Raw genomic sequence first — 26,296 nt, forward strand, 5'->3', positions numbered from 1 at the left:
CTTTGTTAAATGATTTAGAGATATTTTCTAAGGTCTTATGTCAACTTTTCTTTTCTTCAAGAATAACTTTTGTTGCTTTAGATTCTTTCTCAGTCATGGTATTTCTGTTTGAATCATATTCACCAATATTTTTAACTGACATCTACAATACTTTTTTGGTTGTTGAACTAGATAATTTGCGGTTGGAGTGCTCCAAATTTATCTGCTTCATCAATGATTGCTTCAAGTAAAAGTGTAAAAATTGAAGCTCTTAAAAAAACGATAAATGCACATAATAATGAACCTCTTTTTCTCTTCTTAAATAGTGAGTACGGCATCTAGTGATTGCTCGATTGGCATTTTCTTCCTGTTTTAAATATTTTTTTCTTCTGAATCACACAGTGCTTTTTTTTTTTATTTTGAAGACCTTTTTTTTATAATACTTTGCTCTAACGTGCTATAACTTTTTTAAAGAAAAGGTTTAATTAGTCACCTATTTGTAAATAGTTTAAAGATATGCCTACTCTTGTGTATCTTCGGCCTTCTAGTACATCTGCCACCAAATTTTTTTTAGTAAAGATAGGTAAAATAAAAAGATCTTAAACTTCGCTTCTAGTGGCAATAATTTCAGAAGATAAATAAGTATTTCAATCGTATCACAAAATGCTGGGCAAAAAAAACAACAACGTATTTCTGAAAAAGAATGTTGACCACGTAGTTTGAGTAATCGATAATTATGTATCTGTTAAATGCCTTTTCTGTTGGTTATTAATAAATTACCTGTACTCCTCCATGGTTCCAGACATTGAAGCTGCATTTTCATATCTTTGAGCTCCAAATATAAACTCAAGTTCAACCTTTTCTAGACATTTTAAGATATTAAGTTGGTCTCATCAGCTTTTTTGTCTCCCTTAAAATCGTATAACTTCTGAATCTGATCAGCGTGTGCTATGTTAGGTGTGCTTTGTCAGGTGTGTTGTCAAACAAAATACAAAGGTGAGTAATGTCATTCTGACTTTAATATCCTTTACGTCGTTTGCTAAAACATTTATATACTTTTTAACATTACAGATGTACTTTCAGCTTTGGGTTTATATTATTTCCATGAATTCATGGACATTTTTTATTCAATAAAGACTCGTTGATAATATAGTCGCAAATATCAAATATTTGGCTTTTATAGAAACAGTCCGTCCAGTACATCCTTCCATTGTTTTTCTTATTTACATCAATCATAACAACGACTTCCTTGTCAAATGTATTTGCAGCCGGATGCTCTTGTTTTCTCATTTTCCAATCCAGATGAATTCTTCATACGTCTTTTCATATTCCTATTTCGGACTTTATTTCAACCACACATTAAATTAAGTCACAAATTTCTATTTTATTTCTATAAAATTAGTTGAAAATTGTCGACAACAAAAGAATACATTTTTTTGCTATTTAGTGACTAAATCGTTCCCATTAGGAAGCATCAGAACCATTCTTGGCACTAGACAAGAAGAAAAATCGTCAAGTATATCCTTCGACACATTGTAACATTTCCTTCATCTGGCTTAGAGCTTCTTTTACAGAAAAATGAAATGACACCATCTTCAGAAATCTCAATGGCCACTTATTTACTATGTAATTCTACAAAATTTACAATAATTGCATGTGAGATTTCAATCATATTTTATGCCTGAAGAATGTCGTCATTTGTTAAACAGTGATTATTGGTTATCATCCTGATATTACGGCGCTAGCTACAAAGTCAATAGATTCGATTAAAACTTTTTTGTTTTAATCAAAGCAATGCTCATATACATACATGCAGCTGGTATACATCTGAAAGTAAGGTTTCACGTATTCGTAGATTTATTAAGTATGATATAGCATTTCAAACCTTTTTATAGATTTAAAAAATTTAAATATGTTTAGTTTATATGAAAAACACAGTAGTTAGATCTATTTATCATTTGCGAATAACATGTTCCGATAGTTAGCCACAGTCGTTAATTGTTTTAAATTGTCAGCTATTCACAAAGTGCATTTTTGTTATTTGGGTGTCACCCCTAGTGACGCCACGGAGACTAGGTTTCATTATTTTCAGCATGACTATAAGAAACTATGAACTATGAAGCATGGGCGTAGCCAGGATTTTTCTTTCGGGGGGGGGGAGGGGGGTTGGGGGGGAATCCCCCCAGGCGAATTTTTTTTTTATATGTATTTATGTGTGTGTGTGTGTGTGTACATATTCTTTATTGCATTCTGACCCTTCATTCTTTCGGAAGATTGTGCCCTAGAATAGGTTCTTCCATGAATTAGTGGGAAAATTGTAGATTCCCCGCCATTACTAGCAAGGGGGTCTGGGGGAGCGCTAGGAGCTCCCCCAGCGCGGGGCGAAGCCCCGCCGCCAAGCACTATTTCTGGTATTGAAAGCCAACAAAATGCATATTCTGAGGTATCTACACTGCATTTTCCTGCTATTAAAAGTTTTATTTCAAAAACCTAATGTGCTATTCTTACTGACTTAGACCCTGCCGCGCCGTTCGGAGCATTTGACGTCAAGCTGTTTCCATAAAAATCTGACACTGGTAATGTCTGAAGCCTCTTCCCACCTGCTATGAGGACCTCAATGAATGAGTGGCGTCAAGTTGTACTAGGATATCATTGCAACTCTTCTTATGCGTAATTCATTTTGTCGGAGAACATTTCCGCAAACCTCATGCGTCGCTCTCACAATCTTACTATGGGGTCGACTCCCAGTTCAGCATAGGATATCCTTGATTTAAACCCGATCTCTATAACTGACTCCTAAAATCTGTCTTAGTCATCTTTGTTGAGCCACATTTAGTGTTTTTCAATTTCGGCAGATGACTATTCACTGTAATTTATTAATGGAGCCCTGCCACTGATAAAAATGTGTAACCTCTCTTGAATACGCTCTTGGAATTAAGTGACTGTAGTTTGCTTTAGATTTTATATCGAAAAGAGAAGTTTTATCATCAAAATCATCTAAAGGGGTTTTAAACTTTAAAAAAAAAACGCCATCTGTAGAAGAGGGGTTTAAACTCAAAACCCCCGATTAAATTGGCTACGCTCAAATAATTTTAGTGTGTAATTTGCTTTTTTAGCGGCCCCCGAAAGGGGAAAAGACGCTATTAGTTTTGTGCGAAATGTCTGTCCGTCTGTCCGTCCGTCACGTTTAGATCTCGTAAACTAGAAAAGATATTGAAAATTCGACAGCACAATATTTTAGACCATTCAAAGTTTTGATGCAACGACTACTTTTTTTTTTCCTGAAAGCGAAAAATCTAATTTTTAAAATCAGTTATGCAAGCAGTTTTTTAAAGAGAAAAAGTTAATTAGTATGCATTTTAAGTTAGACCTAATTTAGAACGAATAGTAATCTTATAAACTCCATTTTCTTGAACAGTTTATTTTATATAAATCACAGTGAGAATTCGAATAAAAGACACAACTTTAACTTGATTATTGTTTCCGAATACAGGAATCTTGTTTGGGCTAGCTGGCTCAAATGTCTACATAATAATAAGGTGTTTGATCCTAATCACTTGGAATTAACATTTAGAAAAATAATGGACTTTAGGGTAGAGAATTATCTAGTTTGATTTTCATATACCTGTACAATGCTCATGTAGTTTTCCAGAAATAGGGTGTTGGGGTCAGGGATATCTGATATTGTGTTGATTGTTCTGGAGTAGAGGATACTTGTATCATTTTTTTGTCTTTAGGGGGTTCATTGGTTAGGTAGTATGTCTTTGATATTAAATAATATTTCTATTACTATTATTATATTTTTAGGTTAATCACTTTTCAATTGTTTATGATTTATTACTTGTGAATTATGATAACTTACAAATAAAAACATTAAAAAAAAAAAAGCCCACAAAAGAGGCAAGATGGCCCATAAAAGAGGCACATAAAGCCCAAAAAAGAGACAAAGAAAAGAGGCCTAGGGCCCAAGGATTCCTATGATGATAAAGCTAAAACTGAATAGCGCAAATTCTGAGGTTTCCTTTAAAAAAAAAAAAAAAAGACTAAGCATTATCAAAACAATTACATTATGTAAACACCAGGAGAGGCTCGGTAAAGCGCTTAGCTTCCGAACCGAGGGTCCCACGTTCGATTCCTGGTGAAGACTGGGATTTTCAGCTTCGGAATCCTTGGGCGCCCAAGAGTCTACCCAGCTTTAATGGGTACCTGACATTAGTTGGGGACAAGTAAAGGCGGTTGGTCGTTGTGCTGGCTACATGACACCCTCGTTAACCGTATTAGCGGCCCCCGAAAGGGGAAAAGAAGCTCCGTCCGTCCCGTTTAGATCTCGTAAACTAGAAAAGATATTGAAAATCCGACATCACAATATTTTAGACCATTCAAAGTTCTGATGCAACGGCTACTTTTTTTTTTCCTGAAAGCGAAAAATCTAATTTTTAAAATCAGTTAAGCAAGCATTTTTGTAAAGAGAAAAAGCTATATAGTATGCATTATAAGTTAGAACTAACTTAAAACGAATAGTAATCTTATAAACATCATTCTCTTGAGCATTTTTAATTTATAAATTACTTTTAAGAATTCGAATACAATATATAACATTTTCAAAACAATTACATATAGTAAAAACCAGCTGAGGATCGGTAAAGCGCTTAGCTTCCGAACCGAGGGTCCCGGGTTCGAATCCTGGTGAAGACTGGGATTTTCAACTTTGGAATCCTTGGGCGCCTCTGAGTCTACCTAGCCTTAATGGGTACCTGACATTAGTTGGGGAAAAGTAAAGACGTTTGGTCGTTGTGCTGGCTACATGATACCCTCGTTAACCGTAGGCCACAAAAACAGATGAACTTTACATCATCTGCCCTATAGACCAAAAGGTCTGAAGGGGGAACCAATTAGGCCAGGTTCACATCTAACTTTGCATTCACTTGCACCTATCCTTTGATCTGCAGCACCATTGGGGCACTACAGAAGATCTATCAACCTTCTTTCTCCATTCTTATCTCTCATTTGTCTTTGATATAATTTCCACACAAACTGTCTTTGTAACCTTGTTTTATATATTGAAGAGGTCTTTTTTAGCATCAAACCCCTCTGAATAGGGGTTTAAACTCAAAACCCCTTTTGGCAACGCTCATAGCATTTTGAGTGCGTAATTTGCTTTTTTTCTTACACTGAAGATTTTTTTTTAGCCTCAAACCCCCCTGGCGTAGGGTTTAAACTCAAAACCCCTTTGGCTACGCTCATAGATTTTAGAGTGCTTTTATTTATATTGAAGAGGTACTTTTTAGCTTCAAACTCTACTGGAGGAAGGTTTAAACTCAAAACCCCTTTGACTACACTCGTAACATTTTGATTGTATAATTTGCTTTGTTTTTATTATTAAAGAGGTATTTTTTTACCTTCGAACCCCGCTGAAGTGGGGTTCAAACTCAAAACTAAGTCAAAACCCATTTAGCTACGCTCATAACATTTTGAGTGCGTAATTAGCTTTTTTTTTTATATTGAAGAGGGGGTTTGTCGTAAATTTTGGAGGGGGTTTTAAAATCAAAATCTTCCTTAACTGTGCTCTTGGAATTAGGGGATTTTCTTTTGCATTTTTTTTTGTTTTGTTTTATAGAAGAGGGGTAGTTAACTGCAAAAACCCCAAGTAGGGGGTTTAAAACTCAAAACCCCTGGTAGGGGTTTTTAAACTCAAAACCCCTGGTAGGGGTTTTTAAACTCGAACCCCCCTGGTAGGGGGTTTTAAACTCAAAACCCCCTGGTAGGGGGTTTTAAACTCAAAACCCCATTGGTTGTGTTGGGGCAAGTGGTGGTTTAGTATTAAAATCTCGCCTAAAATAAACAAAATCAAAGCAAAAAATCATTCCCCCAGGGGGGGGGAGTTCATTTCAGAAACCCCCCCCCTGGCTACGCCCATGCTATGAAGAACCACAGCCATATCTCCGCCAATATAAAAAGAAGAGACGAGCAAGTTTCCAAAGTGTTACGGATACTATTGTATTGTCAGTCCGACTGACGACATGATTACATTGTTAATGTTCATATCTATTATCTATCCAATAAACTGATAGTTATGAAAATATTATTCAACGTGAACCTGGCCTAACTGATGCTAATGAAAAGTGACCAATCTCTTACTGGCGGATCCTCCAGGGGGGGGGGGACAGACGAATTTTAGTAAAGAAATAACACAATTTTGATACGAATTTATTAGTTATGTTAATACTATATATTAATTATTTATATTTCAACCCATTTTTAGATTATTTCGCCCCCCCCTCTAATATGTTGGCCGATTTGGTGGGATGTGGAGCTGGCGATGGCATCAATCCCGTCCCCCCCCAACTTTCGAGTGTGGGAGGGGCGGTCCAATTTATTTGTAGAAATCACAGCTTGTTAACAGATGAATTAAATATTTATATTTAATTAAAACTTGTTAGTGATATTTTAACCGATCTTTTTATTACGTCGTTCTCGTGTTAGCCGAATGGGTGGGGTGGGGGCGAATACATCTACTGCCCTTCCCACCTAAACCCTTTGAGTGGGGGGGGGGCGGTCCTACTTTTAATTAGAAATCATAGTTTGTGAAAAAAATTAGTTGAATTACTATATAATATTTATATTATGTCGCTACCCTTATCGTATTATAGCCGATTCCGTGAGGTGGGGGGGGGGCGATTGCTTCTACTGCCCTCCCCACTCTAGCCCTCTGAGTGGGGTGGGGGCGGTCCTATTTTTATGGAGAAATCATAGTTTGTGAACAAAATTACTTGAATATCTATATAATATAAACTACATGTTGATGTTTTAACCCATTAGTATATTATGTCGCACACACACTATGAACTCAAATTTTTTTAAAAATGAAAAAGGGTTGTACCAGGTGGGAGGGGCGATACATGCAATCGTCCTGCGTCCATAGGACAAACCAATACATTTTTTCTTTTAGTATTTTAGTTAAGAAATTACAAAATTAAAAAACAATTGTCAGTAATATAATTTATATGTTATAAATTATATTCTTATATCGAGTCGCCCCACCCCCATTCTTTAATGCTAAATGCAATCATTAGCAGAAATTATAAAAAGGAGCTAGGATTAATGTTTCCAACTCTACCGACCTCTCCCCTTTCCAGACGAAAACATGACGTTTTAAAACAAAATAGTCAAATATGGCGACAGAGTTTATGTAATTGCACATGAATTTATCTTAGGTATTATAAGAAAGACTTTTTTTTGGAAAATGTATAATTCATACCAAATATTTCATTATAAGAGTAACAATTGAAATGAGTTCTGAACCCATATATTATTTTCCTAGTCACCTTTTTCCAACCTTTACTCATACTGATATTTTTCTATTGTATTAAAAAAAATTGGGTCTATAACTCACAATGTATACTTGAATCCCAGAGTAGAATCTAATTGGTCCACTTAATTTCTCCTCCCACTTCCAAACGTTTTTGTTTAGAGCTTTAAATTGTAGTTCTATAACAAAACAAAGTTACAAACATGCAAAATGTATCACTTACAAATGAAATTTTTAAAAAAAATATATAATTTTTCCAATAATGTCTTTTTCGGCGGCGATCCTCATAGTCTTAATCTTAAAATGTGGGGTATCTTATCTTTTCAAGGAACAAATCGGTTGTATTTCCAATGTAAGGGCCTTTAAATTCATTTTAGAATATTTTTCAAGTAAAACATTATTAAAAATGTCCTTTTTATTAGGATGAATAATATATAGTTCGTCCATCGTGGTTCAATGATGCCCACTTTGTTATCCACGGGGCTGAGGTCTTTGCACTGGGGTTTTAAGCCTTCTCATGTGGCTGGTGAGACCTATGTGAGCCCGGATTGTTCGGCTGCACACTGTGCAGGTTATTCCAGCTGGAGCTAGTGTCATTGGCCTTGCTTTTCTTATCTGGCGTTTTTCTTTAATGAGCTGTAGATATCAGGGGAATGCGTTTCTGCAGTGAAGAATGAAAGAAAAAGCTTTTGGCGTCGGGGCTTCGGCGCTCCCCCAGACCGCCTACCTTTCTCACTCAACATGTCTGTTTTTTTTTTTTTTGTTGTTTTCTTTTGTTTTTTTACGCCGAAGGTTGAGAAACACTGCTTTTTTGGAAAAAAAATCGCCCCCCTACTCCAAAGTTCTGGATCCGCTAGTGATTCAAGGTCTCAAGGAAGAAACTCTTCCCTTTGATACAGTGGTTCACAAACTTTTTTGTCTAATAGACCCTTGACATGTTTTCTAGTTTTCCGTAGACCCCCTGCTTAACTTATATAGCATTTTTGCAAATTTATTATCTAATTTCTAACTTTAGTGAGTCGAAGAGTGAAAAAATAATTAATAGCTTCATTTTAAGTTTAGAGATCTATCTTTTGTTAAAAATTGATAAAATTCTAATTTAAACCAGTTGAAATAACAATTGAAATGTAATGCTGGAATCACCAAACACACAGGAAATGTTGGTTATCTTTGTTTGTTTTTACAATTCATGATCCGTTCCTACAGATATTATGTTTTATCTAGGAATTAGTTGTTCAAAAAGTAGTTCTTCAAACATAAGATAATTATTAGGCCTAATTAATTTACTTTAAGTAGCATTTTATTTTATAGCATTTTATTTTTTGGATGGCTGCCTGGTCGTGCGGTTTGTGCGCTGGACTGACGTTCGGATTTATCGACGGTCGAGGGTTCGAACCCTGCCCGCTCCCATCCCCCGTCGTCCTGCGGGAGGTTTGGACTAGGAAGTAAACTATCTTCAACTCTGAAGGAACATCCGAATTATGTAGAACATTTTACAAACAAATAAACATAAGTTCTCGCAAAGAGCAGTTTCTCGTGTATATTTTGATCCTTCACGACTGGCTCTAGTATTGGATATGAGAAACTCTTTTCACAAACGGGCAGACATGGCCTATATGCCAAAAACTTAAACTCACCTTTTCACTAACAGGAGAAGAGGCGAACGCGAGTAATTGGTGCTTAAACCAGTAAGCTTCATTCAGGAGAGATTCATTAGCCTTGGCTTGCAACCCACCTAGCAGAATGAAAACTGAATTCAAAAGGTTTAGTGGCTCAACCCTGAGGCTAACTAAGGAGCAGCTACCCTTAGCTACTCTTAGGCAGTTTGCAGTACACAGCGCTACACCCTATCAGAGCATGTGACGCCGCTGATCCCAGACTGTATATTTCGTTTGTAAAGAATTACATAAGAAACTTTTATAATGTTATAATTCATACTACCGATGTGCCCTTGAACTTTATGATTGTTAAAGAAATTCGTTTAATAATATCAGATGTAGGTTTGCGTAAAACAGTTTTTAAAACTACTTCAACGGCTGGTAAAATCAATGTTTTACCTATAGTGATTTCCGTATTTGGCTGTAAGTAAAGAGATATTGTAAGATGCTCACAAACCACAATCTTCTCTACATCGACCACCTGCGGACAATGGTAATGCTTGACCTAGATGTGGCAAAATAAGTAGGTCAAAGCTGGGGCTGCACAATCACGGGAAATACTGCATTCCTCACTAATCTTAGAACTCGAAGTCGAAGACAAATCATATATATATATATATATATATATATATATATATATATATATATATATATATATATATATATATATATATATTTATATATCACTGGCGGATCCGGGGGGGGGGGGCGGTAGGGGCCATCGTCCACCCCACTCGAATTTTAGTATAGAATTCACACAATTTCTATACGAATTTATTACTTATGTTAATAATATATACTAATTATTTATATTTCAACCTATTTTTAGATTATTTCGCCCCCACCCCCTAAGCATGTTGGCCGATTTGGTGGGGTCGGGAGGGGGCGATGGTGTCAATCCCGCCCCCCCCCCATACACTTTTGAGTTGGGGGGGGGCGGTCTAATTTATTTCTAGAAATCACAGCTTGCTTACAGAAACAATTAAATATCTATATGATTAAAACTTGTTATTGCTATTTTAACCGATCTTTATATTATGTCGTTCCCTGTTTGCCGATTGGGGGGGGGGGTGAATACCTCTACTGCCCAGGGCTGCCCTTCCCACCTAAACCCTTTGAGTGGGGGGGGGGGCGGTCCTACTTTTATGGAGAAATCATAGTTTGTGAAAAACATTAATTCAATTAATATATAAATTTAATGTTATGTCAATCCCCTTCTGTTATCTTGGCCGATTCGGTGGGGTTGGGGGGAGGGTGATTGCATGTACTGCCCTCCCACTCTAGCCCTCTCAGTGTGGGGGAGGCGGTCCTATTTTTATGGAGAATCATAGTTTGTGAACAAAATTAGTTGAGTTGCCCCACCCCTATTCTTTAATGTCCAATGAAATCTTTATCAGAAATTATTAAAGGAAAGGATTAATCGTTTTCACTCTACCGCCCCTCTCATTTCCAGACATAGTTTATGTAATTTGACATGAATATATCATAATTATTTTAAGAAAGAATTCAAACGAAATTTTTCAGTATAAGAGTCATGATTGAGATGAGTTCTAAACCCAAATAATCTTTTCATAGTCGCCTTTTCCCAACCTTTACTCAATCTGAAATTTTTCTAGTTAAATAAATTTGGGACTATAACTCACAATTTATACTTCAATTTTATTGAATATTATTTATCGAATAATTCTTTTTTCGGCGGCGATCGTCAAAGCCAAAATCTAAATAATTGTGGTATCTTATCTTCTCAAGGAACAAAACGGTTTTATTTGCAATGTATTAAGGGTCTATAAATTCATATTACAATATTTTTCAAATACAACATTATTCGAAAGGTCCTTTTTTAATAGTATGAAAAATGAGCTTTAGGTCAGTGTGACAAGTCAAAAGCTTGCTCAAACTTATCACAGCATTAATTATTATTTATTATAATTTATTGATCTTATTTTAGTTATTTCCCGTCCTATCCCCAATTTCTTCACCCGCCCCACCTTTTCCTCTCCCGGCTAGACTCAGTCTACCACCTTGGAGATAGCTAGGCCGCGTCCTTTCACTTATCTGCCCTTGATCGGGGAAAGATAAACACACAATCTCTTTGGTCTTACCCGCCGGATGTCTGACGGTCGCGGTTGACACCACCTTGGGTGGAATGCAAACCAATCTTTCTTCAACCCCCCCCCCTCTCCCACGTCTCTCTTTGATCTAAGAGATTACTCGGGTCAACACGCCTCGTGACACCCCAAGGTGCGACTCTTGTCGGACTTCACCCACGTGGGAGATAATCTTTGGTCAATCCCATTTCCTGTTTCAGCCCACCTCTTTCAGGGCCTTTATAAAGTAGAATAGATCAAGTCAGACCCTCTCATATTTCTCATTCTCGTTGAACAGTCGAGTCTGGACTATTTCATTCATTCTTACTCCTAGAGGAATACCTGGTGGTAAGCCGAACTTAATCACAAGTTCCATCTTAATTACTTTGTGCATTTCTCACTGGATTTTATCATGTGTATTTTATTATTTCATTTATATTAATTAGTGCATTGTTTATTACTCACTGTCGTAAGTAGAAAACATACAAAAACATTTGCGCGAAATACATTATGTACGTTTATTGTATTATTTCTTTTAAAAGAATTATTCATATCTATGTTTTGCATGAGTGTTTGTGTTAAGACATATTTTTCACGTATTAAATGTAAATGTGTGTTAGTTTTTCACATCATTTTCTATAATAAACATTTTGGCTTGTGTATGTGTGTTTATTAAGAGGCACACATTTATTTTCAAAAAAGTTTTTTAAGATATTACTTTAAAATTAAAAACAAAATAAAACAATGATAAGACTAAAAATTGATGCAATTATTTGTTTACATTAACATTAGTTTATTTAATAACTGTATGGTATCTCCAACTATACATACCAAACACTTGCTAATATAAGTAAAAATATAATACACGTACCATGTTTCTCAAAATACTTTAAGCTAATTATACATAGACACCATGGTTATTTGCCTTAGTCGCTGGAATTCAAGGGTTCATTAAAAAAAAAGCTACGTGCTTATTAAATTATCGTCAAATGATATCTGGCGCCAAAACGGCTCGCGCCAAAACGTCCCGTCGCCAAAACGGCGGCGCCAAAAAGTCACGTACCGAACATGGCATATGTATGTATTTATGAATCGCTTTAATCTATTAATGCTACGTTGCGCAATTGATCGTTGATGCAACCATGAATATATTTGTACATCTTATTATATTTCCTTTATCTCGGCTGACCGCCTTGATAATTTTACTATCGCACTAATATTGCGCTTAGAAAAGAGTTATCTCCCCTGTAGTCATTCTACTTTGGCAAGAGTTGCGCCTATTGAACGGACACTCTCTATTGAAGCACACTCCATTGTTCTCGGCGACGGTCGTATGTAAACAAACCGTCATGGTCGCTGACCACCGTCCATTTCTCCTCCCCCCCTTTTTTTCTCTTCCAACTTGTGTTGTTTATTTGAAATTATTATTTCCCCTTTTTATGTACAATTTTATATTGCTACTATCAGCCATCTGTTTTTCCATATCCCATTTGTCATCATCTCCCCATTGTGCTCAAAAACAATTTTACCAATCTGACGAATGCACCTCAGTCGAGGGCATCAATAAGATGCATGAGAGACATGTCCTAACTTGTCTTTATTTATCCGCAGCCTCCCTCAGGTGTCTGCCTATTGCCTATTATCGGATCACCCACCTGCCTATTTGTTTGGCATTGTCTGCCTAGTCAACTGCCTATTGCCCTTGTACATAGTGCTATTCAGCACTGCACTCCTGCCTACTTGCTATTGAGTATCATCTACTGCCTACTTGGATCTACTCACCTATTTACTTGGATCTACTCACCTATTTACTTGGATCTACTCACCTATTTACTTGGCGCTATCGGCTCTATTCGCCTGCCTATTCGACAGCCCACCTGTCAACTTCTTAGGTACGACGTCCGTATAGACCCAGAGTCTGTGAGAGACGTCATAGCCACGCCAAACCCTCCATAACTCACTGGACTTATCCTGTTAACTTCGCTGCCCACAGCAGATCCGCTCTGCCCGCAGTACACTTGTGCCCACGGCAGCCGGCCACTACAGATATCAGAACTTTGGATTGAGACTACACAAGAACTGTATCACCGGCGTCCCTCTACCCGCTAGAGCAGAACCTCAAGCTAGGACACAGCCAGCTGCCAACCAAGCAGGACAACCAGCTAAGTTCAGAAGACAAAGTGACATACTCTCTTATTAAGTGCAAGAGTGATGATTAAATATAGTATTGATTAGAGATAGATGCAAATCCTCCCCCTTTTTATTCTTCTATGTAAATATTTATGTAAATAAATATTCCTCATTTTTAACTTTGTATCTCTCTTTCATTGCTTGTCTCGTTGCGTGCCTGCTCCAGATTTATATGCTCACGGGTTGGTGTGTGATAACTTCAAAAATGATCATCCCCTAGACATTAAACCAGCCAAACACACGTCACTTTCGCTAACCTGTCACAGTCAGGAGAATGCGTTTCTTCTGTGAAGTATGCAAGAAAATGTTTTTGGCGTCGGAACCCCACTGATGTATAATGAGCTGTAGTTGTCAGGTGAATGCGTTTCTGCAGTGCAGTGCAGTGAAGAATGCAAAAAAAAAAAGCTTTTGGCGACGGGGCTTCGCCCCGAACTCCATTGATAAATAATGAGCTGTAGATGTCAGGAGAATGCGTTTCTGCATTGAGTATGCAAGAAAACGCTTTGGCGTCGGGGCTTCGCCCCGAATTCTTTTTATGAATAATGAGCTGCAGATTTCAGGAGAATGTGTTTTTTCAGTGAAGAATGCAAAAAAACGCTTTTGGCGTCGGGGCTTCGCCACGAACTCTATTGATAAATAATGAGCTGTAGATGTCAGGAGAATGCGTTTTTGCATTGAAGAATGCAAGAAAACGCTTTTGGCATCGGGGCTTCGCCCCGAATTCTTTTTATGACTAATGCGCGTTTTTGGCGTCGGACCCCCACTGATGTATAATGAGCTGTAGTTGACTGGAAAATGCGTTTCTGCAGTGAAAAAAAGCAAGAAAACGCTTTTGGCTTTGCCCCGAAACCCACTATGGAAACTTATAGCGCTTCCCCAGTTGTTTTGTTTTTCGCCGAAGGTTGAGAAATGCTGCATTTTTTATTCTTATATATATATATATATATATATATATATATATATATATATATATATATATATATATATATATATATATATATATATATATATATATATATATATATTGTTACGTATCTCTGAATCTTCTAGCTAAATGTATTAGTAGGCACACAAATAAAAACACTGCAAAGAACTTGTAACATGTAGCGTAGAAGACTGTACAATATCTGTCAGTTTACAGTTAGCTATACTTCGTTGCAATTCATCTCTTCTCAACTTGTATCGAGCCGTATTCCACAAAACAGACCAACGACACACACTCCCAGTGTCGCTCCAGGTCTCCCAAAGCTGAACCAATTCGTACTCAAGTCTACCGAATCAGAGCCGCACACGTCTTACAAGGACTGTATCGACTGTAACGGCTCACTCACGACTGACTTTCACATTAACTCTCTGGCTTATATAAAGTCCCTAATCGCTCCTCCAAAGTTGCACAAACACTGCTAGTATCTTCTGGAATAACACGTGAGGAAACGTCACATCCTGTCTTTATTTATACATGTAGATTCCAGAGAACACCCGCTGCAGTGTCATCAAGCCGGGGTCACACGTACTGACATCTATCTGTCACTTTTCATTAGTAACTGGCCCCTTCTTAGATCTGTTCGTCCCCTGGAACAACACGTGAGGACACGTCACATCCTGTCTTTGTTTATACATGTAGATTCCAGAGAACACTCACTGCTTTGTCATCTCGCCGGGGTCATACGTTGACCTCTACCTATCACTGTTCATTTGTAACAATATATATATATATGTGCTGTACGCACGTTTATGCATACGGTTAGGGTTTACTAAGCGTTAGGGTTAGGGTTTGGAAAAAAATCGCCCCCCCCCCCACTCCAAAGTTTAGGATCCGATATATATATATATATATATATATATATATATATATATATATATATATATATATATATATATATATATATATATATATATATATATATATATATATATATATATATATATATATATATATATATATATATCATGGGCGTAGCCAGGACTTTTTCGGGGGATGGGTTGGGGGGGGGGACTTTTTCTTTATATATACATAGGATGGATGTGTGTGTGTGTGTACATAATTAATCTCTATTACATTCTGATCCTTCATTGTTTTTCGGAAGACGTTTATTGTGCCCTTGAATAGGTTTTCTTCCTGGAGTTAGTGAAAAAATTGTAGACTCCTCGACCTTGCCAGCTCCAGCTTTGGGCGGATCCCCGCCGCCAAGTACTATTTCTGGTATTGAAAGCCTACTAAATGCAGATTCTGAGGTATCTACAGTGCATTATTTTGCTATTTGAAAGTTTAATTTCAAAAACCTAATGTGCTATTCTTACTGACTTAGACCCTCCCGCGCCGTTCGGCGCATTTGCTGGCAAACTATTTCCACAAAAATCTGTCATTGGCAATATCTGAAGCCTCTTCCTACCTTTTCTTAGGACCTCAGTGTGGCGCTAAGTTGTACTAGGATGTCATCGCAACTCTTATTATGCGTAATTTATTTTGTCGGAGAACATGTCCCGCAAACCTCATTCTACGCTCTGTTACAACCTTACTAAGGGGTCGACTCCCACTTCGGCATAGGGTTTCCTTGATTTAGACCCGATCTCTAGAACTGACTCCTAAAATCTGTCTTAGCCATCTTTTTGTAGAGCCACATTTAGTGCTTTTCAATTTCGGCAGATGACTATTCATTGCACTTTATTAATAGAGCCCCGCCACTGGTAGACATTTTTAACTTCTCTTGACTACGATCTTGGAATTAGGTGACTATTTTGCTTTAGATGTTTATCGAAAAGAGAAGTTTTATCGCCAAAATCATCTCTTGGGGGGTTTAAGCTAAAATATATTTGGATTTTTTTTAAAATTCAAAACCACATTTAGCCACGGTCATAGAATTTGGTGACTAGTTTGCTTTAGAAATAATATTGAAGAGAGAGGCTTTCAACCTTAAAACGCTCTGTAGGGGGATTTTAAACTGAAAACTATTTTAAGGGGTTTTTAAAAAGCCATCTGGAGGAGAGGGGATGAAACTCAAAACCCTCCATTGGCCTGGCTACGCTCAAAGAATTTTCGTGTGTAATTTGCTTTTTTTTATATTGAGGTATTTTTTACATCAAGCCCCTCTAAAGGGAAATTTAAACTCAAGCTACGCTCATAGCATTTTGATTGCGAATTTTTTTATTTTATTTTGAAGATTTATTTTTTAGCTTCAAACCCCGCTGGCCGGGGTTTAAACTAAAAAAAAACCTTTGGCCATGCTCATAATATTGTGAGTGCGTAATTTGCTTTTTTTTTTTATATTGAAGAGGTATTTTTAGCGTCAAACACAACTGAAGACGGGTTTAAAATCAAAACCCCTTTGGCTACGCTCATACAATTTTTAGTGTGTAATTAGTTTTTTTTTTATATTGAAGAGGGGGTTTATCGTAAATTTTGGAGTGTGGTTTAAAATCAAAATCTTCCTTTGATGTGCTCTTGGAATTTGGGATTGTCGTTTTTTTTTTGTTTTTGTTTTATAGAAGAGGGAGAATTTAAACTCAAAACCCCTTGGTAGTGGGTTTCAAACTCAAAACCCCCTGGTATGGGGTTTCAAACTCAAAACCCCCTGGTATGGGGTTTCAAACTCAAAACCCCTTGGTTTGGGGTTTCAAACTCAAAACCCCTTAAAACCACCCTGGTAGGGGGTAAACTTAAAACCCCCTGGTAGGGGGGTTCAAACTCAAAAACCCCTGGTAGGGGGTTTTAAACTCAAAACCACTTTGGCTTTGCTAGGCTAGTGATGGTTTAGTATTAAAATTTCACTTAAAATAAACAAAATTAAATCCTGGAAATCTGATATTTGCGAAATATACGAAAAAGTCCTAGAAATATCCGGAAATTATTCTCCTGAAATATATAGACAAAAATTGTCCTTTTTGGGTGTTATTCAATAAGGAAAATGCCAATCCTACGCGCGATAAAAAAAAAAAGTCATTATCCTGTAATTTTGGAATCTGGTTAAAGAAGCTTCTCGCGCCTCAAACTTATGAAGAATTACTTTAGTTAACAATTCTCGTAGACAGATTGAAACATTTGGTAATTCTTTCTATTGAGCGTGATCTATGTAGGAAATAGAATTTTTATGATATACTGTATGACTTCGCTACACGAAAGGCTCTTAAAGTAGTTCTGTACGTAGTAAAGAATGAATAAAATGCAAAGACAAATTTATTTTCTAATACAAACTCTTTAAATTTCACGTATTATCCGTTGCGTAACTCTAGTTCGTTTGACTTGCAAAAATAAGAGAGTGATCTTTCCTTTACTTCTTCTTCTCGTCCAAACTCTTGAGCGAAGAAGAGAATTATATATATAGAAGATAGTGCTTTCTGTAAAGAAATAGGTACCGGTACTTAGTGATGGATTGCCTAACTATTAACTACTAATAAATTAATAATAAATTTAAAATACAAGAAAATTAAAAAAAAATTCCGTCATATATATAATATTGTTATAAACCTGGTGGTGACACATATGGGGGTAGTGCTGTGTGTTTTTAGGTTACACAAATCGCCCCACCCCAGCGCTAGACGAGCGGTCAACCGTTACGAGTGACAGTACAAGCCAGTTTGCCATACTAGTATGTCCTCCGGACAAGGCTGAAGATGATGTGTGCCACTATTTCCCCTCCTGTGGACCTGAAACCCATTCCCAAAGCCTTTCTCTTAAATGCCCTACGAAATCACCTGTTAGGCCAACGATCTTGGTGACTCCGGCCTCTACATGTGGATGGCTTCGTGAAGTTCAAGAGGCAAGCCCATTGTCACCCCCACCGATCGATCATCACAAGCAGTGATGAAACTTCACATCTCACGTCATGAGTTGGATTTTGTCCGGGACCGGACAGATCTAAGGAGGAGACAGTGGTATAAACCTAGTGGTGACATATATGGGGGTAGTGCTGTGTGTGTTTTTAGACTACGCAAATCGCCCCAGCCGGCGCCTTCGACATACACGAGGTCACGCCCCAGCCCAGCGCTAGACGATCGGTCAACCGTGACGAGTGACAGTACACGCCAGTTTGGAAAGGACCTGTGTTGTAAATAGTACGCATGCAATCACGGCGCGAATGTGATCACCAGAGCGGTCAAGCAACGTTCCATCCTGTTCTAGATGGCACGTAGGGACCCTATAAAAGAGAGAATGTGTTGGAGTCAAAGGACTTCACGTTATCTCGCAATGTGACCAGTACGAGGCGAAGTCAGAACAGCATGGTATGTGTAGACGGTCTTGGACAGAGAGGCAAGGTTTTTGTACAGTCAGTGTTAATGGTGTTGCCAATTGTGATGTATTTGAAATCAAAGTGTTACAGATACTTTGGAGTCCTGAGTTGTCAGGTTCTTTGGGTTAGCTGGGTCGTTTATAAAGAGAGTTATTTTTATTGACCTTAAAAGTGTGTTTATCTGTTCTCATTTTGCGTCTTGAGAGACAATATTTTCCTTCTACAACATCTCTTTTAAAATGAAAAGAACCAGAGGATGCAACATTTTTAGCGTTTACATGCTCTTGGTGTGTTCGCTTTCTACAGTACATTTATACTACTTTATGCTTGTCTCTCCATGCAGCCCTAACAGTTTCCTTTTTTCCCCCTAGATTATATTTACCTCATAAATTTGTACCCGTTTTTATTCATTAAAATATCTATTAAAATATGGAAAAAAATGATGTTACAATACTATAGTACAAACATATATTTTTCAGATTTCGTAGACTAATCTCAAGTTATCAAAACGTTGTTTATTGTGTAAGAACATCTCCTTATTCAGTGAACAACATGGACCATCAAAGTCAAAGTGGATCTATGTTAAAAACGTAAGTCAATCAATTTATTTGGGGTATGAACTCTTCTGAAGGACACATAATGCACTGAACGCATTTTTTTAAAGTACTTATAACAGTCTTCGTTTTTAACACGTAAATGGACTAAACAAAACTAATGGGGAACCTCTAGAACTTAGCAGCTATAGCCAACAGGCTATAGGCTGCCTGGTTGTGCGGTTTGCGCGCTGGACTGTCGTTCAGATTTATCGATGGTCCAGGGTTCAAATCCTGCCCGCTCCCATCCCCCGTTGTCCTGCGGGAGGTTTGGACTAGGAAGTAATTATCTTCAACTTTGAAGGAACATCCGAAACATGTAAAACATTTTACAACAAAAACATTTTACAACAAACAAAAACAATTAGCAGTGCTTATATCCCAAATAACTTTCATTTTCATTTTACATTTCTCCATTACATTGAATGTAGTAAGTCAAATTCTAGATCTATGTACAGAAGACAAATGCTTGGATATGCTACCGGCAAAGTGCGCATGTAATTTTGGTATATATTTTGTACGGAGGAAGGAAGAATGTACTTATTTATAGTTTGAAGCACATAATATAATGTGATATCCATATATAAATTAAACTAATATTTAGAAGTTTGAGGTTAAATCACTTAATCTGGGGCCTCATTGCTTTCTGTTTGTGTATATGACTCTAACATTTTCATAAATAGTTTTTTATACCTCATATCTGTAGCAATATTTTGTGTGAAGATAAAAAAAAGAGGGTCATAGTACGGTAAAATAAAACAAGTGAGCTTCTATAGCCAGTGAAAACCAGAAAACAAAGACCCATCTAGGCCTGCACTAAACCAGGGATCGGCAACCTTTTGAGTCGGAAGAGCCTAAAATTACAATGTACAAAATTTCAACGTTTTTAAAGAGCCACAATTTTTTTCTCCCAAACAATAAATAGTAGTCCTACTCGCATAAATAAACATTTTTTTATAAAAAAAACCCAGTGTATTTATTCATAAGAAAATATGTCAATTTATCTTCATATAAATAGTAATTTACACAACAAATTGGATTATAAAATATACACAAGATGCACATCACCCTATATGTGTAATTTATCTATATACGTATAGGTACCACTACATGAATATTTATTATTGAAGTATAAAATGTAAACAATTTAACATTTACATAAAACACTAACCTGTACTTCAATAACAAGTAATTGAGCAAACAAATTCAGTGGAAACTATGACTTTGCATGGCTTTAGTAAGTTTGGATAAATATGGCTCATAACTTGTTGTCTTTAGTTTCAAACACGACTCTAAATTTTTATTTGTTAGTTGGCTTCTTACTTTACTTTTAACTATATTTATGCAAGAGAACGCTTGCTCTCACGAATATACCGATCCGACGATAGTCAGCCTTCCAAATGCCGACTTTTACCTGGCTGTAGCAATCTAGAAGACTATTTCGTGCGTCGAATATAAGTGCCTAATCTCGCGGCACTTCTTTTAAAGCTGTCCACTTTTGTTGCGTTACATACATTTCTGGACCTTCAAATCTTCCAACTTGATTTTCAACTCTGTAAATTTTCCACTCCTCAAAGCTCTACTTATTAAATCGATCAATTGCATGTCTAGAGATCCAGTATCATTTCCAAATGGCTCGATGTGGATTTCGGTACTATTAGTGTTGAGAAGATTATTTTTATAAATGCTACAATCGTTTTGTTTGTTTCGAATTGCTCAAATCTGTCAATAAATTCATCTTTATTTTTTTTCTTTATAAATGTGCTGAATTAGCTCGTGTCAACAGTTACACTGGTTTTATTGCAATATTGCTTTACAAATTGAAAATGAAGTAATTGACCGCTCAGAATAATTTCTACATAAAGAATATTTTTTTCTTCAAAACAAACGAATTCTTCTACCGAAACATAGACTCTTTCCTTGCAGTTTTAGATTCAGCTCATTTAATTTCACTGTTATATACACCATAAAGTAAAATGCTTGCAACCATTTGCCGTTCTCTAATTCAGGGGGATTAATGCCTTTATCATTTAGGAATGTATTTAATTCATTCAAGCACAAAGCAAAACGTTTCAACACCTTACCTTTGGAAAGCCATCGCACTTTATTGTAAAGAAGGAGGTCGGAACCTCCATTTCGTTAAGAATTCTTTAAACTGACGTCGGTAGAGTGCCTTCGACAAGATGCTGTTAAAAATCTTGAGTACCAAATTCATGACCTCAACTATTTGAGCCGAAAATGTTTGAACACAAAGCTCTATTTGGTGTATTATGTGCGAAACGTGAGAATTAGGTGGGTTCTTTTTGCTCCAAAGAATTGTAGCTGTAGCTGTAGCTGCTTCTTTAATTTTTCCTGTCGTACTTCTGGCTTCTTCGGTTGCTATTGAAAAGATTTTATTTTTACCGATTATATTGCCTTCAATGTATTTCTGCAAGATATTAGCTGTATCTTCTCTTGTTTGTCAAGAGACCGGTAGCAATCCTAGAACCTTGGGAAGAAATATAACTGATAAAAAAGGGCAACTTGTGCCGTGACTTTTATGTTGCAAGACCCATGTATATCAAGTGATAAGGCTGAAGAAATTTGAGGATCTTCCACCTATTAATATGTTAGATTTCAAGACATGGGGGAGGGGTGAGACGAAAGGCGAGTACAAGTGGCTGAGAGATAGAATCAAATCAGAAGGATTTTTAAATGTTTTTTTCGATAAAATAAAGACATGGGGGAGGGGTGAGCTGAAAGGCGAGTACAAGTGGCTGAGAGATAGAATCAAATCAGAAGGATTTTTAAATGTTTTTTTCGATAAAATAAATAATATTTGCGCATGGAACTAAAGAGCCGCAGCTTAACATCCAAAGAGCCGTATGTGGCTCGCGAGCCGCTGGTTGCCGACCCGTGCACTAAACTATTAAAGCCAAGCGAAAAGTTAGCGAAAAAAAAAACCAGTCTATGTCTTCTTGGTGACTAACATACATATCTGACAAAGCCTAAAATAATCTGACAAAATTAATGTGATTTGGTTACAGCTGTCCCTACGTTCGCATAAAATTGGGTAGAGTGGATAACGAATTAAATTAATCAATGAAATAAATGTTGATATGGTGCGCAAAAGTGCAGCACTCGTTGAAGATAAAAAAAAGTTGTCATAGACTTATATAGTATACTAGACTGGAAACCGGAAATAAATTCTTATCCGCGCCTGATCGATTCACAGACCTATATATATATATATATATATATATATATATATATATATATATATATATATATATATATATATATATATATATATATCTTTTTATGTACGTAAACTCTTTTCTTTTTTAGCGCTAAGGGGCGTCACCCCAATAAAACTTAGAAAAGTAATGATCTTTAGTTTTCAAAGTTTAGTAATACTGCAAAATCATTTCTCGGATATTCACGCAAATATATGAAACAAAACCATTTCCTGTTTGTTTCCATTGAGATAATGTTTCAAAAATCCTAGATCGAAATAATTCATGTTGATTTAAATCATCTTATGTACATTTAAATATATTTATTAACTAGATCTTTCTAGATTATGTATCTAAAATTTGCAAAATAATAATTATGAGACGAGAGTACTCTTATTTTTTATGTTCAATAACTAGATCTAGATCTAAAAATTAAATTATATGTTACATAGGTTAGGGTTGAAAAAAAGTGACTTTACTTCTTTTAACTACTTTACAAAACAACGCCTTGATCCAACTTTCTAAAACATTTTCACGACATTTTTTGTAGTGTTAAAAAGTCTCCATTTCCAGTCTAGATATAGTATATATAAGTCTATGGTTATTGTTTTCCGCCATGACGCTAATGGTAGCTTATTGTTGACTGTGAATCTAGATCTCAATTAACGTGATGGCAGCGGTGTATAAAAAAAAATAATTAGAGGTAATCATAAGTTGTTTTTTTTTTGTTGTTTTTTTTTGTGCAATATTAAATAGACAACAATTACACCTTACAATGGTGGCTAGAAATGTCCTTCATGTACCCGAGCCGCTCGAGGTAGAAGGTAACAAGGCCGCGAATTGGCAAAAGTTTCACCGGAGCTGGCGAAATTATGACTTAGCCACTAAATTGTCGGAAGAATCGAGGCCAGCTTTCTAACGATTGTAGGGACAAAAATGATGGAGGTCTTGAAATTGAAAAAGGAGAAAAGGGGGGAAAATATTGAACGAATTTAGAGTTTTTTGCATTGGAAAAAAATAATGAAACTTATGAGCTGGTGAACAAGACATTGAAAAGTACATTACAAATCTGAGAATATCAGTACTAGCAAAAACATGTACAGTTGAACGCCTAAAAGATAGCTTAATTAGAGACAGAGTAGTTCTCGGAGTTAGACATGAGTGCCTCAAAATAAAATTATAACAAAATAGTGCAGAAAGGTGCAGAGACATTTGCTGAGCCTACGAGACAGCCAACAAACAACTGATATATATATATATATATATATATATATATATATATATATATCATGGGCGTAGCCAGGATTTTTTTTTCGGGGAGGGTTTTTTTGGGGGGGGATTCTCTGACCCCCCCCCCCCCCGCGGAAAAAAATTATATATATATGTGTGTGTGTGTGTACATAATTAATCTTTATTACATTCTGACCCTTTCGGAAGACTTTTATTGTTTATTTTAGACTCCCTGCTAGCAAGGGGGTCTGGGGGAGTTCGCAGCGCTCCCCCAGCGCGGGGCGAAGCCCCGCCGCCGAGCACTATTTCTGGTATTGAAAGCCAACAAAATGCATATTCTGAGGTATCAACAGTGCATTATTTTGCTATTAAAAAGTTTTATTTCAAAAACCTAATGTGCTATTCTTACTGACTTAGACCCTCTCGAGCCGTTCGGCGCATTTTCCGGCAAGCTGTTTCCGCAACTCTTATTTTGCGTAATTCATTTTGTGTGACAACATGTCCCACAAAACCTCATGCGACGCTCTGTCACAACCTTACTAAAAATTCGACTCACAGTTCGGCATATGATTTCTTTGATTTAGACCCGATCTCTATGACTGACTCCTAAAATCTGTCTTAGTCATCTTTGTTGAGACACATTTAATGATTTTCAATTTCGGCAGAAGACTATTCACACTTTATTAATGGAGCCCAAGCCACTGGTAGAAATTTGTAACCTTTCTTGACTACGCTCTTGGAATTACATGCCTGTATTTCGCTTTAGATTTTATATCGAAAAGGAAAGTTTTTTCGTCAAATCATCTGTTGAGGGGTTTTAAACTAAGAAATCTCTGGAGTTTTTTTGTTTTGTTTTTAATTCAAAACCCCATTTAGCTACGATCATAGAATTTGGTGACTGTAGTTTGCTTTAAAATAATATTGAAGAGAGAGGTTTTCAACTCTAAACGCTCTGTAGGGGAATTTTAAACTCAAAACCATCTGGAGGGGTTTTAAACTTTAAAGAAAAAGCCATCTGGAGAAGGGGGACTTAAACTCAAAACCCCTTTGGCTACGCTCATAGATTTTATAGTGTGTAATTTGCTTTTTTTTTTTATATTGAAGAGGTACTTTTTAGCTTCAAACCCTAACTGGAGGGGAGGGGGGTTTAAACTCAAAACCCCTTTGGCTACGCTCATAGAATTTTGAGTGTGTAATTTGCTTTTTTTATATTAAAGATGGGGTTTATCGTAAATTTTGGAGGGGGTTTTAAAATCAAAATCTTCCTCAACTGTGCTGTTGGAATTTGGGGATTGTTGTTTGCATTTTTTTTTTTGTTTTGTTTTATAGAAGAGGGGGATTTAACTGCAAAAAACCTCAGGTAGGGGGGTTAAAATTCAAACCCCCCCTGTAGGGGGTTTTAAACTCAAAGCCCCCTGGTAGAGGGATTTGTATCTCAAAACCCCCTGATAGGTGTTTTTTAAATCTCAAAACCCCCTGGTAGGGAGATTTAAACTCAAAACCCCCTGGTAGAGGGTTTTTAACTCAAAACTGCCTCGGCTGTGCTGTGGTAAGTGATGATTTAGTATTAAAATCTCAACTAAAATAAACAAAATGAAAGCAAAAATCAGTCCCTTAATTCCGTCCCCCCCCCCCTGCAGGGGGGGGATTTCATTTCGGGGGGGGGGTTTGAACCCCAAGAACCCCCCCCCCCTGGCTACGCCCATGATATATATATATATATATATATAATCCGACCCACCAATCATTGAGAAAGTATCAACACCCTTAAGAACAAACAATCGGAAAAGTAAATGCACGAATTGTGGAAAGATTCATGAATAAACTAAGGAAAAGTGCCCTGCATGGGGTAAAATTAGCTTAGCATGTTAGTGGACACAAAATTTGCGCTTAGTGCAAAAAGAAAATTCAGCAGGTCACAGAGATGTCTGACGATGAAAGACAACTGCTGTCGGACACAATAGATGAAGTTTTGATGATCGAAAATAAATGGTTAATGTCCTTAGAGAACAGCAAAACAAAAAGGATGACAGCAGTTATGGCAGTGAATGGTCACCGTGTAAAGGTTCAAATAAATAGTGGATCTGATGTAAATACTATACAGGAGACATACGTCAATAAGAATCATGCAACATACAGGACAAAATAACTCAAGACAAAAACATTAGCCATAGGCGAACTTTAGAAGTGACAATCAAAGAACTACTCATCATTCCCTGCGACCAAGAGATCAGTTGAAGAAACAGACAAGATTCAATGACTAAGTTTCTTAATGACCTTTTTAATGTTGATTTTTAAAAGTGATACGTTTCATATTCATTGAAGCGTGTATATGTGTCACTAGCGGATCCAGAATTTTGGAGAAAGAGGGGGGGGGGGGCGATTTCCTTTGCAAACCCTAGCCTAACGGCCAGTAAACCCTAACCCTTTGCATAAACGCAGACACAGCATATGTATCATCATCATCATCATCATCATTCCTTTGGGTTCCTCATGGATCATGGGGCCTCAACAAAAACACGCCACTCTCCAAGGTTTCTTGCTAGTTTTTTTATGGTTTCCCAGCTCTTCCCGGTCCTCTCAGCTTCTTCTAGTACACTGCTCACCTTGTTCTTTTTGGTCTTCCTGTGCGTCTTGTTCCCTGGGGGTTCCACAGCATATGTATTCTAAAATATAATTGTTACTGACTATATAGTGGTTTCAGTAACTGTTACAAATGGGCATGATAGTAAGCCTTTGGGTGTCAGGTGTGTAAAAGTCGACCTGGCCTGATACACAGTGGCTAAGTACGCATCGTAAGTTAACCC

At 36.9% G+C, this 26,296-nt stretch overlaps 1 protein-coding gene across 1 annotated transcript in view; it reads left to right on the plus strand.

Annotated features, from left to right (window-relative positions):
* Nucleotides 1-913: 913 nt before the first annotated feature.
* Nucleotides 914-26,296, plus strand: part of LOC106075544 (alpha-(1,3)-fucosyltransferase C-like) — a 112,767-nt gene continuing 87,384 nt past the window's right edge. Inside the window, exons 1-2 of the mRNA XM_056010286.1 lie at nt 914-975; nt 18,931-19,041. Coding sequence (XP_055866261.1) covers nt 19,004-19,041 — 38 coding nt within the window. The 5' untranslated portion in view covers nt 914-975; nt 18,931-19,003. The remainder of the gene's footprint in view (nt 976-18,930; nt 19,042-26,296) is intronic.

This window comes from Biomphalaria glabrata, chromosome 14 (genome assembly GCF_947242115.1).
Source record: "Biomphalaria glabrata chromosome 14, xgBioGlab47.1, whole genome shotgun sequence".
Lineage (NCBI taxonomy): Eukaryota > Metazoa > Mollusca > Gastropoda > Planorbidae > Biomphalaria > Biomphalaria glabrata.